The sequence below is a fragment of the Megalops cyprinoides genome, chromosome 19, assembly GCF_013368585.1.
Source record: "Megalops cyprinoides isolate fMegCyp1 chromosome 19, fMegCyp1.pri, whole genome shotgun sequence".
NCBI lineage: Eukaryota > Metazoa > Chordata > Actinopteri > Elopiformes > Megalopidae > Megalops > Megalops cyprinoides.
In genome coordinates, this window is record NC_050601.1 from 3,798,940 (window position 1) to 3,813,076 (window position 14,137).

General features: G+C 43.4%; 2 protein-coding genes across 3 annotated transcripts in view; both read right to left on the reverse strand.

The window, feature by feature from the left end:
* Positions 1-2,409, reverse strand: part of LOC118794354 (ubiquitin carboxyl-terminal hydrolase 22) — a 39,224-nt gene extending 36,815 nt beyond the window's left edge. For both annotated transcript variants that reach the window (XM_036552591.1, XM_036552590.1), the window contains exon 1: positions 1,913-2,409. In XM_036552591.1, the coding sequence (XP_036408484.1) occupies positions 1,913-2,032 (120 nt within the window). In that variant the 5' untranslated portion in view covers positions 2,033-2,409. The remainder of the gene's footprint in view (positions 1-1,912) is intronic.
* Positions 2,410-3,603: 1,194 nt separating this feature from the next.
* Positions 3,604-12,849, reverse strand: LOC118794355 (COP9 signalosome complex subunit 3). The gene is made up of 12 exons (XM_036552592.1): positions 12,704-12,849; positions 11,104-11,233; positions 10,684-10,796; positions 10,525-10,574; positions 10,130-10,222; positions 9,027-9,206; positions 8,345-8,485; positions 6,580-6,753; positions 5,753-5,839; positions 5,312-5,425; positions 4,800-4,880; positions 3,604-3,904 (listed from the first exon to the last, which is right to left on the reverse strand). The coding sequence occupies exons 1-12, from the start codon at positions 12,756-12,758 to the stop codon at positions 3,851-3,853; spliced, it is 1,272 nt and encodes a 423-aa protein (XP_036408485.1). The 5' UTR covers positions 12,759-12,849; the 3' UTR covers positions 3,604-3,850.
* Between the last annotated feature and the right edge of the window lie 1,288 nt (positions 12,850-14,137).

Sequence of the window (14,137 nt, forward strand, 5' to 3'; positions counted from 1 at the left end):
TTATTGAAAATGCAGTAAATAAAAAAAAAAACTTCACACTAAAATGGGATCAATAATTCTAAACCCTATCGCAGAGTAGAACTTATATGGTTAGAAAAGCGATAATGAGTATGCCAGATTCAAAAAAGAAATACAAAAGTAAGACGTACACATATACACACACATGTACACTTGGCAATGGTGTATCTCAACCTTTGCCAAGGTAGCAGTGGCCCATGCAACAGTCATCAGGATTAGCATATACGATTCTGTGGTCACAGCCCTATCCCTCTGAACAGCTGCATGCAAAGACCTCTATGCAATTACACACATACGCCCTATTACACGTTACTATGCGTCTGAGATACTTGCACAAGTAAGGATAAATGTGTACATGCGTATCATGCGTTTATGTTGTAAAACAAGCAGAAAAGGCAGGAAAGGAAATGAATTAAAGTGTGCCGAAATGCAAAAAAAAAAAAAAATCAATGGATTAGCATAAGTTTGCTGTATACGTGAGAGGTGAGCGACAGCTGGCCGTGGAGTGTGTCACGAAGCGTGGGGTGAGATGAGCGCAGATGGCGCGATCAAAAAGTGAAGTGTGCAGGCCCTGCGTGTCCCCACATTCAAATCCTGCGTGAATTGGGCAGTAGGACGAAGGAAAGCGAGGGAGGGGGGCGAAGCATGCCTCTCTTCGAACAATACAGACGTGTGGTCGGAAACTGATTAGCTAGCTACATGTCGGCTGCACAGCTAGCCGGCTTTGTATCTACTCATTATCTAGTTACCCTGGCCCTTCCGAGATGTGCAGCGAGGTAGTCAAGAAGATGATTAGCTAACTAGCAAGACTGAAACCTGGTTGCTAGCGAAGTACCGTTCTTAGGTCATCTTTTTCCACTGGAACATGAACACAGACGAGACCACAGTAATACACTGGGTGTGAAATTATGAGAAATCGATTTGGTATGCAGGCTCACTAACAAGCTAATGTTACCAGAATTTTCTTTAAATCCACTCACACATTTCTCATTGTGAAATGCAAATTATCAAACAGGAGATGTAGAGCTCATCAGGCAGCTATATTGTGAGGTTAAAACTGCTGCAATTTTGGGGAGGCAGGTTGACACCCAGCGAGGCTAACAATCTGTGCATATCGCATTGATAAACTTGGACAGTTGTCCAGCACAGTCGCTGGCTACCTACTGGAGATGTTAGCTAGATATGCAATCTAGCAACACGCATTTTTCAAACAATTGCATTAACGTTAGCTAGCTAGCCACTCAGCAATAGGAGTTCCCTTGCTCCGTTAAAGCAATGTTGATTTTACCGCGTAAGGGCACCACTGTTTCCCCAATAAACTGCTCATTGCGTAGCTAGCTAGCTAACACACCATAGCGACACTTCAGAGAGCTGTGTCTCTTTGGTTTGTGTGGATGATGTCACGCTTAATCTATTATTTACGTATTCCAACGTTAGATGTTATTTTGAATCCTGTTTTGAACGATGCATACGTTACAAAAAAAAAAATCCAGCGACATTAGCTACCCTTTAATTCACATGGCAAGAGCCATCCACCCCGTCGAAGAATGACCAGTTTTCAGAGATCACACAGTGCCGGGTTTGATTTAGCTAACCTTAGCTATGTACCTGCAACTAGCCAGTTGCAGTTCCGCACTGCCCAGCGCAGTTTGCTTGGATTCAAACTGAAATATCAGCAATCGGTGTATATGCATGTAACGTTATGACTTAGCTAGCTAACGTTAGTATGTGGGTTGTGCTGGACGCTTGTATGCTTCAAACTGTGTGGAGCGGCGTATGCTCAGCACCTAGAGCTAGCTAGCTATATGAATGTGGCTTGCTAGCTATGCCATTTTTCTTGCTTGTTAAGGTCTGGCGTTTCATTTTAGTTGGCTATATTTTTCTTCTTTTTTACCTTGCGTCTCCTCGTTTCGGCAGTCCCACTCCACACAAAGCACTGGTATATGACCCGAAGATTCTGTTTCCAGTTCTCCACCTTAAAACCGTTCACATGGGAGCAGCCGGCCGGACTCATGACAGAAACAACATTCAATTCAGATTGCTAGGTAGTGTTTTTCAACGATAAAACGTGTTCGAGAAAAAATGAACGTAGCCAGCCAGCGTAGCTGTCCAGAGATGGTTCCGATTTAAAAAGAGACAGCCAAGGCAATATCCCAGGTCACGCTGCAGAACATCAGATCAATCTGTTGTTCGTATTCTTGTTGAGAATAGCCTCCTGTCCCTTTAAATATAGCCCTGTCTGTTTGTCTGTCGCGTTGGCCCTGGCTTCTCTACTTCCACTCTCCCGATTATTATTTTTTTTAATGGTCGGCAATAGAATTCAACAGAGCACGGCGAGCCTTGCAGCGCCTGCCCACTGTCTTGCTCTGATTGGATGAGGCAGAAATAGTCCGCGATATGGTTGGTTAGCGTGGGTGTCGTTTCCCGTTAGACTCACGCCCCCATGCGGTTAATGTCTGGTTGTGATTGGTGGATCGCAACGCCGCTCGCCTTTCATTGAGCGTTTTCAGCCGCAAGAGAACTCCATTGGCTGGATGTAAAGCGCGAGTTGGTGGTGTCAATCAAAAAAAATCCGGTCAGAATCTCTGCCCCTTTTAAGTAAAAAAAAAAAACCACAAGTTGCTTCAGTGGGTGGATGTCGCATATTAAACAAAAAAAATTAATATTCTTGCCGGTAGCACACACCGCGAGGCAGCCTGCATGCCTCCCCACGCGTGGTGGAGATTTCCTTTGATGAACACAGCGGCAGGATACGGGGTTGTTTGCGTTCCTTTGAGCTCCGGAGTGCTGCACCGCCCTGCGTCATTTCCGATTCTAGCTGTGTCCCCCAGTTACCCAACCGAAAGATCCTGTGAGAAAGCTGCAAACGCCGGTAGCTCCAAAACAATACCGCCGGGCGTGCCAAGTTCTCATGTTTTCAGACATGCGCTGACGAAAAAGGGCACTGCAGGAAACATGCCTGGACCAAAAAAATGTACCACAGTCCTGTTCAACCTGTGTTTAACAAATGTGGTAGCCAGAATTGTACATGCAGTTTAACACAAAAGATAACTTAATGACGTAACTACCAAACTAGCAAGTCACAAAACTGGACCTCACTAGCTATTGTACTTCAGCCCGCCACGCCATAACTGAAATCTCACATTCGCTTACTTGCCCAACATTTTTAAAACCGAGTCCGTACAAAAGAGAAGCTAGTCATTGATAGTTTGTTACCAAGCCGACTGAAATTCTTACAGTTCGGAGTCTGTCTCTCTACCCTTTCATAAATTACAGCACGGAAAATCTGATGCCGACTTGCTTTACAGTTGCAACAAATGTCATAATTACCTGTTGGAACTGACCAATCACTGGGCTCAGTGATTACATGGGCTCGGCGCACAAATTAAGATCATTAATGAGTCGACAGAGACCCCTAGTGGTTGCACATTATATTGCACACAGAACATTCACTTTATTTCTACCCTGTCAGGTGTCTCATGCAGGTTTTCGTCGCATTAAAACTTCTGACGGTACGGTATTATATAATGGAATGGAAGTGGGATAGCAAAATAAACATAAAACTCAATAAAATCACTTTTATGCTAGTTTTGAACAAAAAGTCCAGTTTTTATTTCTGTTAATGCAGCAAACTGCTCTTCCATCTGATCATTGATAAATAAAACATTTTTTCCTTTTTTTTATTTTGTTTCCTCCAGACAGTGTGAAAGCAATAAAACGTTTCACACACTCAGATTTTCGTGAACAATGTCCAGGCTCAAACAGGTTTTTCCTCTTTAAAAAAACGTCTTCCAACAAGAACCTGATTTGAGGCACACTTCCTCCAATGGCTTCAGGAGTAACTTGATGTCTTGCTTCCTACATCATCATCTTGTGATCCCATACTCTGAAAGGCAAAGTTTAACAATTTTTTTTTAAAAAAGCATATATACACTTTCAGCCACATTCTGCCACATCAATGTTATACTTAATTCCTGAAGGCTGTCCCAAAATGCACTACAGTCAAATGTTTGTGTGTATGTGCAATAGCTACAGCTAATGTTGTATTTTCAGTATATGTAGCATCAATCTATGGGTTGTTTCTGAGAAAACTGTTTGCCTTTAAGACCCACTTAAAAAAAACCTCATTACTGGGGCTTCTGAGCAACTCAGTTAGCAAGGTACTGAAGTACTGACTGAGTCCTACAGCACAGGTTCAACCCAGCCATGTTCACCGCCAACAACGGCCAGGAACCCACAGTGGTGGAACAAACTGGCTTCGTTCCGCTAGGGACAAGGTGGGTAGGTCAGCCAGGGAACAGCAGCCATTGGCTGTGTGCGAGTGTACCAGAAAATTGCATCTCCTGAACAAGTGGGTTAGCACAAGAGGCTTTTGTGGAGTGACAAACCTAAAGTACAAACAGGGCTGCATAAATTGGAAAAAGGATATAAAATCTAAGTTAAGCTAAGTCCACATATCAAGAGTGAGCTTCTCTTGCTGTCTGTTAACTAATGTTATCAACTCATTCATTTCCTTATACTGTTTAATTTAGTTTGTGTCAGGTACATTTTGTTCAATGTTTTATGTGCTTGTGCATACAATTCTTACTGTCTGGTGTGGTCCTATCTATGCCTGAAATGGTTTCTTATCCCACCTTAACACCTCCGTATTTTCCTTTATATGGTTTTTAAAGTCCCAATTCTCAGGCTAAACTACACTTTAAAAGTATAATTCAGAAGTGACAAGATATGATGGAAACACAGATGCGTTCAAAACCCCTGAAGCAACAGCAATATCGTACCTTCTGTACAAACTGTGGGTTTACTGTGATCTCCTGATCCATGGCCTTTAGCTTCTCATCCAGCTCTATACACTTCAGCATCTGTAGGACAATAACAGCATGTATGGTTACATCACATCACATTCGTGCAGCCTGTTGAAAGGCTGGTCATGGGACCAACATTTTCAGATGTAAATAATTAATTATGGGTATAGAGGGGGAATAAAACATTAATAATAATAATAAAATTAAATAATAAACACAATGTCATTTCTCTCTGGAGCCTGACTGCCCCGGCTGTGTGTCTAAGTCATCTGTTACCATGGTTACAGCATGTATCGTATGGCGTGTATGAGCCTCTGCACTATAGGTAGGGCTTGAAGGACTTGGACAGCTGGTGCAAATGGGTCCTTTGATATAACAAAGCTTGCAGTGAAGAAGCATCCAATGCAGGCTTGCAGCTTCTATTATTCCAACTGGGACCAGTGTGGCATGAGCCGGGCTCCAGCAGAAGGCCCGTGACATCCCCCTACCTCCTGGTCGATTTTGTGGAGCATTGCCGGATTGTTGTATTTCTCCGGGTTGTCATGGAAACTGACCATGCCGTCTTTTTGGTTGATACTGGCATAAATTTCACCATTTTCTATCTGCAAAACACAAATAAAAGAAGAAAGGAACTTTCAATTTTGTTAAAGTCTATTAATACATTTTTCCTTGCATAAAGGAAATACACAGTATCTATTCATACCAGCACTGACAATTTAAAAAGGTGAGAAACGTCTATTTAGTCGAGATATAGATACAAAGTCTGAGAGTGTCTGCTAAATGAATGTAACGTGAAGTAATATCACTCTAATCCAAGAGACTGGAAACGCAAGTCATACTTCAAAAAGCAATTACTGAGCCACTAATGAGCAACGGAAACACGGATTCAAGGTGCAGTTTTTACTCCAAGGGGGCTGCGGTGCCCTTACCATATGCAGAACATACTTCTCAGCCTCCTGAGGCCCAGAGAGTTGCACTCGGCTTGCCATGTCTTGTAAGGACAACGTTAGAAATGTCTGCCAAGCAGAGAGACACAGAGGGACACAGAAAGAGACAGGGAAAGGTAAAGGCCACTAGATCATTAACAAGTGTGTTGGAATTCTCTCTAGTTAGACATTAGGTCATTATTTGCAATAGCCATTGCAAGCACATATGACTGTTCTCTCACTGGACTTCTCATAAATTGCATAAAATGTAAATAAAGGCAAAGCAGGCATAACGCATGTTTTTTCAAAGCTTCACTATGACTAAAGTGAAGACATTAAAACACAGGTCAGCACACAGCTGACTAATTCCAAGGTAGCAGACTAATTCCAATAAGCATATCTGTTATTTTTAATAGCAGTTCATACATGACATACAAAATACTACAAAAGACAAATCTGTGTAACAGGTAAAAAACATACAAACTAATTGGTAATATGAGAGCAGCTAATACACCAGCAGTCAGCTCCCACATAGTAATAGCTAACCGAATTGATTGCTATAACAAAAAAACCCCTAAATTTAGTTAATTCATTTCAATTCATTTCACTAAAGGCAATTAGGTAATGTTCTTAATATTTGTGTACTTTCAGAGTTATAAGGGGAATTGTCCTTTTCCAGAAGGCTATCACCTGCACCTCTAAGGTGATGCACGTCAGACTGTAAGTAGTACAGATATTCGCACAGTAGTGTGCTGTAACGTGCGGAGATTTTCGGAGCCAGTGAACAGAGCTCTGACACTCGGACACCGTGGTGCAGGGCAGGGCCTGACCTTGGTTAGCCTCTGGATGTTCTTCTTGTAGAGGGAGGACAGACATTGCTTGACTAGCCCCGTGTTGCTGTCGCGCGTGAACGTCTCGCTGTGCTTGTTCACCACGTTGCGCAGCTCCGCCGGGTTGTTGGTGGCGTACACCTGCGCGAGCTCGTGGTAGGCGTTGCTCAGTGGCTAGCGAGAGATTAAAGAAAAACAGCCGAGAAAGAGGATTTCAGTTACAGTGAAGCGCAGGAGGGCTACCTTAAATTTGCACGAATCACTGATTAAAACTAGTCTGCAGCTCAGAAGAACAAATGAAGCACTAAATGATAATAAAGTGTTAATTACTAAACCTGTAATTAACCTGACATATTTAAGAGGTAAGCATCATGCAAGCACCTTTCCTCACACTCCACTTCCCAAACAGGAAAACACTTAATTACGTATGTGTACGTGACACTTACACAGTGTTTGCTTAATACTATGATGACAGTCATAAAGGTTTACACATGTAGTTAAGACAGCTACAAGCCTGCTGTGATGGAATTTGAAACAACAAGAATTGCAGGGAGTGTCAAGATGAGTAAACACAGCACTCCAGAACCCTTTTTCCACCGGGAGGTCATGGTGTGCCCAAACCCAAAAAACGCCTCCCTTTCCAGATCTACATCCGTTTTCCCCACAGGAGCTAAGGTCTGGGGACCACGGAGGCGTTTCTGCCCAGGGAACTGATGACAGAGACATGCCTGCCAACCACGTCACCAAAACACCAGTGACGTCAAACAGAGAGCGAGATCAACATAGAGGGCACGGAAACATTACTCTCCATTCACACTGAGGTGGTAAAACCACTGTTGATTGTGCTCATTAACGTGGAGACTGCTATAGAGTTGCATGACTAAGCAGGAAAAATTTCCACTGTACACTTGGTTTTGCCTCACAACAAGTAAGTGTTTGCTACTGTGCTGTGGAAAGCACTGGAAAAATAAGTGTCCCATTTTTACCACTCCTGAAATAGAGGCATGCAGCTAGCTATGAATCAGAGGATGAGGAGGAAAGCTGAATCCCCCGAATTCACAACCCCCACCCAAAAAGTACATAAATAGGGTGCAATTTTGGAGGAGGTAATGATCTATACATCAAGATGTACAAGCCACTGAAATTCATTTATATAATCATATATGGTGCCATTAAGTCATACCAACTAGTGACTATGCCTTTTACCAGCCATGGTCTCAACCCAGGCCCCACTTTGAGTATGACAACATCCTATACAGACAAACCAATCAAACACGATTATCCAAATTGGACACCACTGACCACTCCGAGAATTGGTTTTGCCACAGAAGCCTCATACCTCACACATCACTGTGAACTCTACTCCGTTTCAGACTGACCTTCCCTTCACAACCAATATTTACTATGCTGGTACACACTCATGTACAGAACCATTTTATGTGTTACCCTGGCCTACTTGTCTGAGCCCCAATACCAATCACATTCCCAGCATAATTAATAAGACAGTATTAATTAATTAATACTGTCTTACTATAACTCCTTTTTTGTTATTTGTCAGGCTCTCCTTGTAAATGAGAACGTGTTCTCCACTGAACCTCCAAGTAAAATAAGGGTTTAATAATAATAATAAGCCGCATGACCAGAAACGTCGCGCCTGGTTCCTGCTCGGCAGAGGGGCAGGCTGTGGAGACACACAATAATAGACACTACTTCTGAGCCCAGTTCTCCTAAACTCAGGGAAGAGGGGCTGCAGGTGTGGCCTTACCTTGATAAAGCGCCCCACTATCTGAGAGGTGTATTTGGGAAGCTGTTGTACTTTTCCATGGAGAATCAGGGAGACCAGGATATACTTCTTGTAGGCCTCCAACATGATGTGGCTGACTGCCATGGCTGGAGTGGTTATGGCCTGGGGGACAGACAAACACACAGTACCATCAGCTGTCTTTGGCACATTATTCATGAACGCAGTAACACTACACGGGCAGTATTTGTTACTGTAACCGCCACCTAATTCACAATGAACACAGCTCAACAGGTGAAATGTGTCTCAATAAACCTCACTGCACACTGACAAACACCACCGTCACCCTGTGTATAAGAACAGAACACATAAAGCTGTAATAGGAGTCCGTATGAGACCACTCAACCCCTGAAGGCCTGTCGTTTTGCCTATAGTCTGCAGTGCACAGCCCAGGGGCCGCTGCTTCCTTTATGGATTCTAGCTAGCTACTCTAATTCTATAAGGAGTAAACACTTCCTTGCATCAGTGTGAAATTTATCTTTAGCTAAATACATTCAGTTATCTTTTGGTATAATAACAGAACACAACTTCAACTGGCCTCGGTAATCAACCTCATTAAGATAATTCTGAGCCGAAGCCAAGCTTCCCCGGACTGAGAGCGCACGCAGGGCAGTGCTGCCGGTGTGAGCACCCTCCCTGCTCGTACCTGTTCGTAAAAATACAGTGCTCTTTCGAAGTTCTTCAGTCCCGTGTAGATCATGCCTCCGTAGTAGTAGTAACACAGAAAGTGCTTTGCGTCGTAGGCGCCGTTCTCCTTGCAGATGTCCATCATGTCCAGGTCGAGATAGGGAAGGGCAGGCTTGAAGCACTTCGCTAACAAGCACAGCTGCAAGCGAAACAGAAGTGCCTCAGCAAGGACGTCCACGCTACGCTTGGACCGATTTTAAGTCATCGAGAGGAAATACACCTCCTCGTTTTTGGATAATGAAAACTTTAACCATTCACAATTCGCTTTTCAAACGTATTTTAATCAACAGATGTGCCTTTCTCAAGGCTACAGCTAACACCAGGGACAGAAACCTGTGACCCTCAGGGAATAACTACAATGCCCGTCTTATCTTTCTTTTTCACATCCTCAAATGGCTGCATTTGCATTGGAACAAAAAAAAATCCTTGCACAACAGAGAGCTCCACATTGCCTTTCTTCACCTGAATAACCCAAATCAGTTACATCAGCTATCAGGTTTCAGGGTGCAGGACTTCACAGCAGGAATTAATACCGTGACAAGAGGGTCTTAGAATGACAAGTCCTGAAGGCTTTTTGCTTGTGTCGTACTCTGCCTCACTCGTAAGTCACATTGAGTAAAAGCATCGGTCAAATGAATAAATGTCAATGTAAAATCTCCAGTGTATGTAAAATTATACAATAACAGCTTCATCTCTCATTTTCTGTTGTGCTGGAAGTTGCTCTGGATAAGACAGTCTGCTAAATGCATGTGATGTAATGTGATGTGATGTAATCATCCCTGTGCAAGTTGGAGCAGAACAGTGGCTTTTCCCAAAAGCACATTACATTTGCTAAGCAGATGCTCTAGCAGACGATCCAGAGCAGCTTAAATTTTCTTTTACAAGTTATCCATTCATACAGTTGAATATTTACAGAGGCAACTGTGGGTCAAGTACCTTGGCCCAAGGGTACAATATCACTGCTGCCCCACCTGGGAACTGAAGCAGCAAATTCTGGGCTATGAGCCCTCCTCCTTACCACTGTGCCACACCGCCGCCCTCAGTTACTCATATTTCACTCACCTGACACAGGTCTGCATGAATTGAGGTAAGCTGGTTTGAATTCATCTGCATTTTGTCCATTGCCTGTTTAAGAATACCCACTCCCCGTAATGGCTGCAGAAAGGAGGACAGACCAGGGGTCAGGCTTGGACGACTACATGCTTCCATTAATCATCACATGCCAGCAAAAGAGAACAAACAAAGCCAGAAAGTAGGACATAGGACATGGGATCAATGACAACTGACGCAAACAAAGGCATCTTTTTAAGAGGACACACATGCATGCGCACGCGCACGCGCACATGCACGCACACACACACACCATTTTTTTCCTTCGATTATAAAGAGCAGAAACCATCCTGTCTGTCTGTGCTATGGACTGAATAATAGCAGAGAGGTAGTGAGGAAAGCCTTGCCTGTTTTCGTTCTACCAGGGCGTTTGTCAGCTGATGGCAGAGGCCGGCGACTGCAATCACAAAAAACGAAAGGGGGTTAGATCCAGGAGAGGGGGGGTCAACACGGGACGATCTGCTGATGGAAGCCGTCTCACAGAAAGCGCACCCTCCCGCACTCACACGTGTCTGTTGCGTATCGGATGTGTTCGCCGTTGCAGGCGCTGATGAAGAGCTGCACTTGGGAGAACAGCGTTTCAAAGTCGGGGATGTTTGGCATGGAAAACTTCACGAACCTGCACAAGTGGAAAAACGCAAAAGAGGGTTAAAATAACCACCGACGAGAGGCTCCACTTTGGAAACCTAACAATCTGTAATCTTGCAGAAGAGAGAGACACTGTTCTTTGGGCAAGCCATCTCTGCTGGTCTGACACCAGCATTCTGAAAGGCTAAGCCCCCTGAGCATTACGAACCAGTGAACAAATACCTGTTACGCTCCGTAGCATGACTTTAAGTACTACCTAGGAAGCCAGTGATATGCCTAGTGGATCTTACTCCATCCCTTCAGACATTTCAGATCCTGACCAATCAGAGCACACTCACAGTACGGCTAGCACCCCTAGGGAGTGCTCCTGGATGTCCAGGGCCCCCAGCACAGTGTCGAGGTGAGACAGGTTCTTGGCCAGCAACTCTCCACTCTTATTGATCAGCTCACACAGCTGAGTCATCTGACCTAAGAGCAGGGAACATTCACAAATCATACACTCTGAACAAAACACAATGATCCTCAGCGATCGCAGGCATCAATGTACACGTGTGAACTGATCTTACACACATTTAAACAACCACAACCACATGAAGCTGGCTAACTGGCAAGGAAACTAATTATCTTGTTTGCTTTTTATTCTAAACTAAATGGTTGCACCTAGCAATCTCAGCAGTGGCCAACCTGTTGCAGAAAAGGAGCTAGAAATGCAAAAATAAATGCACAGGGCCACAATGAAACATGTTTATACCCCACTAATGCATTATAATGAAAATGGAGTTTCATATCCATGCGTGTTGTCATTTTTGTTACGTCTTCTCTTTTTTACACGGTAGGGGTGAGGTGGAAGCGATGTAATGGTTAATGTGCCAAACATTCCCTGTACTGTTGCTGGCTTTTTGCCTCAGGAGAAACGGCATGTGTAATCTGAGCGCTGCCTGCTCAACAGCTAACCCCTCGGCGCCTACGATGTTAAGCTAAATAATTTAGCCTACATGTTTCAAAAGACGCAGTAACATTTTTATTCATTATTATTATTAGCATTTATTATTTTCCCCCCTTTCACCCTCACCTCAAGAACAGCAGCTGCACCGGGACTCTAAGGCCGCGGATTCGACATGCCGGATCCAACACTGTTTAATCATGTGAACTCCACACATACGATCAAAACGATCTATTATGTTGGTCACATATGCCGAACAAAGTGTTTGTTTACCACGTTTGGTGGTTGATACATGTTCACTAGCCTATGGATAGCTAACCTTACATCTCAAGTGTTAGGCGTGCTAGCCCAATAATATCTGCCTGCTAGTCTGGCTACTAAGATGACACACTATTTCACCGCGGTTATTACGGTTTTATAAAGCAAAGAATATGGGAAACGTTTTAGGACAATGTTCCAAAGTTCTGTGCCATCTGCGTGTGCCATTGCTGTCTGGTTTGTGCCGGGACGTTATCTGTATGACGCCCTAACTAATATTGCCTTACCAACTACTGTCAAGGCCTGTACCCACATTTTCCATTTTCACAGGAAGTGCAGGCGAAGCTCAATGACCGACAGGCGCAACAGCCTATAATATTTGTCCCTGAAGCGCTTCAGCCAATCACGTGAACCGAGGGCGGGACTAGCTGCATGTCGACATTCCCCCAGAAATATTTTCTGGAGGAAAACAAAAGTGAATATCTAACCCAGCTGCTCATTCCGCGATAGTTCACTAAACACCGCATTTCTGAACCACGGCCTGAAAATGCTCCCCTCTGATTTTAGTCTGAACAAAGCCGTACCTGCATTTTTAACTAAGTCATAGGTTTGTTTACATGACACAACAAAATGCTGCCATGAACGGGGGCGTTTAATTAAGGTTAGCACTGAGTAGCTAACCTCCTTAGCCAGCTATTCAAATCGATCAAAGCCGCAATGTATGAGCATGTACATACCTTGAGAGGAAAGCTGCCGTACGTTGTTCACGAACTGCTCCAAAGCCGACGCCATTCTTTCTCTTACGCGATCCGAGGCTGCAGTTTTTCAGTCCGCTTTCATTCAAATGTCAGCGACAAGTCCCGAGTTAAGTGAGGGGGGCAGGCAGCCGCCACTGGAAAGGAAGGATCGCGAGATTTCGTTACGTAGAAGCGGAGACCGACGAGATTTTCATACAGGAACTGACTTCTTTTTAACCCTATATTGCCCACTGAGCTCTAGGGCTAACTCCAAAGTAAGACACGTTTGCAACAGACATTTTCTGTTATGACCAGATATTCGTTTCCTGCGATCCTGCCCTCCGCTTTTTCCAACTTTTTTTTTAGTTTTATTTTCTAAATAAAAGTGCGCAAATTAAATGCAATCACACAAGTAGAGACCAATTCTAGTTCTTATGACGGAAGGCTACGCTTTAAAACTGTTTTAAAATTTGTTTTAAACATATATCCAGTATATGGAAATATGTTTATGACAGATAACTTAAAATACTGCAAGGTGTGAGTATTTTTGTGAAAGTCAAATGAAATGCACACATGGTAAACAAATCTGCCTAACTATTGGAACAGCTTATGACTTGATGAAAGATTACGGAATTGATAAAGTAGATCATGTAGTGTTAGAAACACATTTTCTTTTAAATACTACAGATCTTAGATGTCAGTGTAATATAAGGTTTCCCCTTCATCCCTCTCACTGGTGACGAGGGTTAGGGTGTTTCATTGGACCTCGCAGTAGCCTAATGGTATGCGGTTTGGCTTTTTACTGGACAGAATAATTTCAGTCAGTTCATTTGAAGATTAAATTCACTGACTCATTGAGTTGTTCGTTTCTTCCAATGCGTTTACCTCCTCTAGTTCTATCAACGGTGGCATTTGGTGTAGAATTTTTGCATCTTTCACACTTCTGTTTATTATTGCTTATCTTCCCCTGACGTTTAACTTTATGACAAAACAAAGATGCTCTACTGCCACCTGCTGTGTTCCGTTCACACTGCACAACTTCAGGCATCGAACGGTCCGAACTCCTACATTTGCACCCCTCATCTGAACATACCGTCTTTGTTAGATTCTCTCTTCATTTGCTTGGGGAGCAGCTGGTTGAAAATGAGCAGAAAGCACAAATATTCATACCTTTTTTTAAAATTTATTTTTAAACTAAATAAACAGAAGAACCCAGCCTGAGCACGCAGCCAACTGAGACAGAGAGCCTCCCCCAGACATGACCACCTGTGATTAATGCACCTTTTTTATTTGGCAGGTGTGGCCTATTAACTAATGGCCCTACCACAAGTCAGCTTGCACAACCTGACAGCCTAGACAAACAATTAACAATTAACAGTTTTGGATGCAGCTGATGAAATGCAATCTGTAGTTAGTAGATTTGAATCAGACATA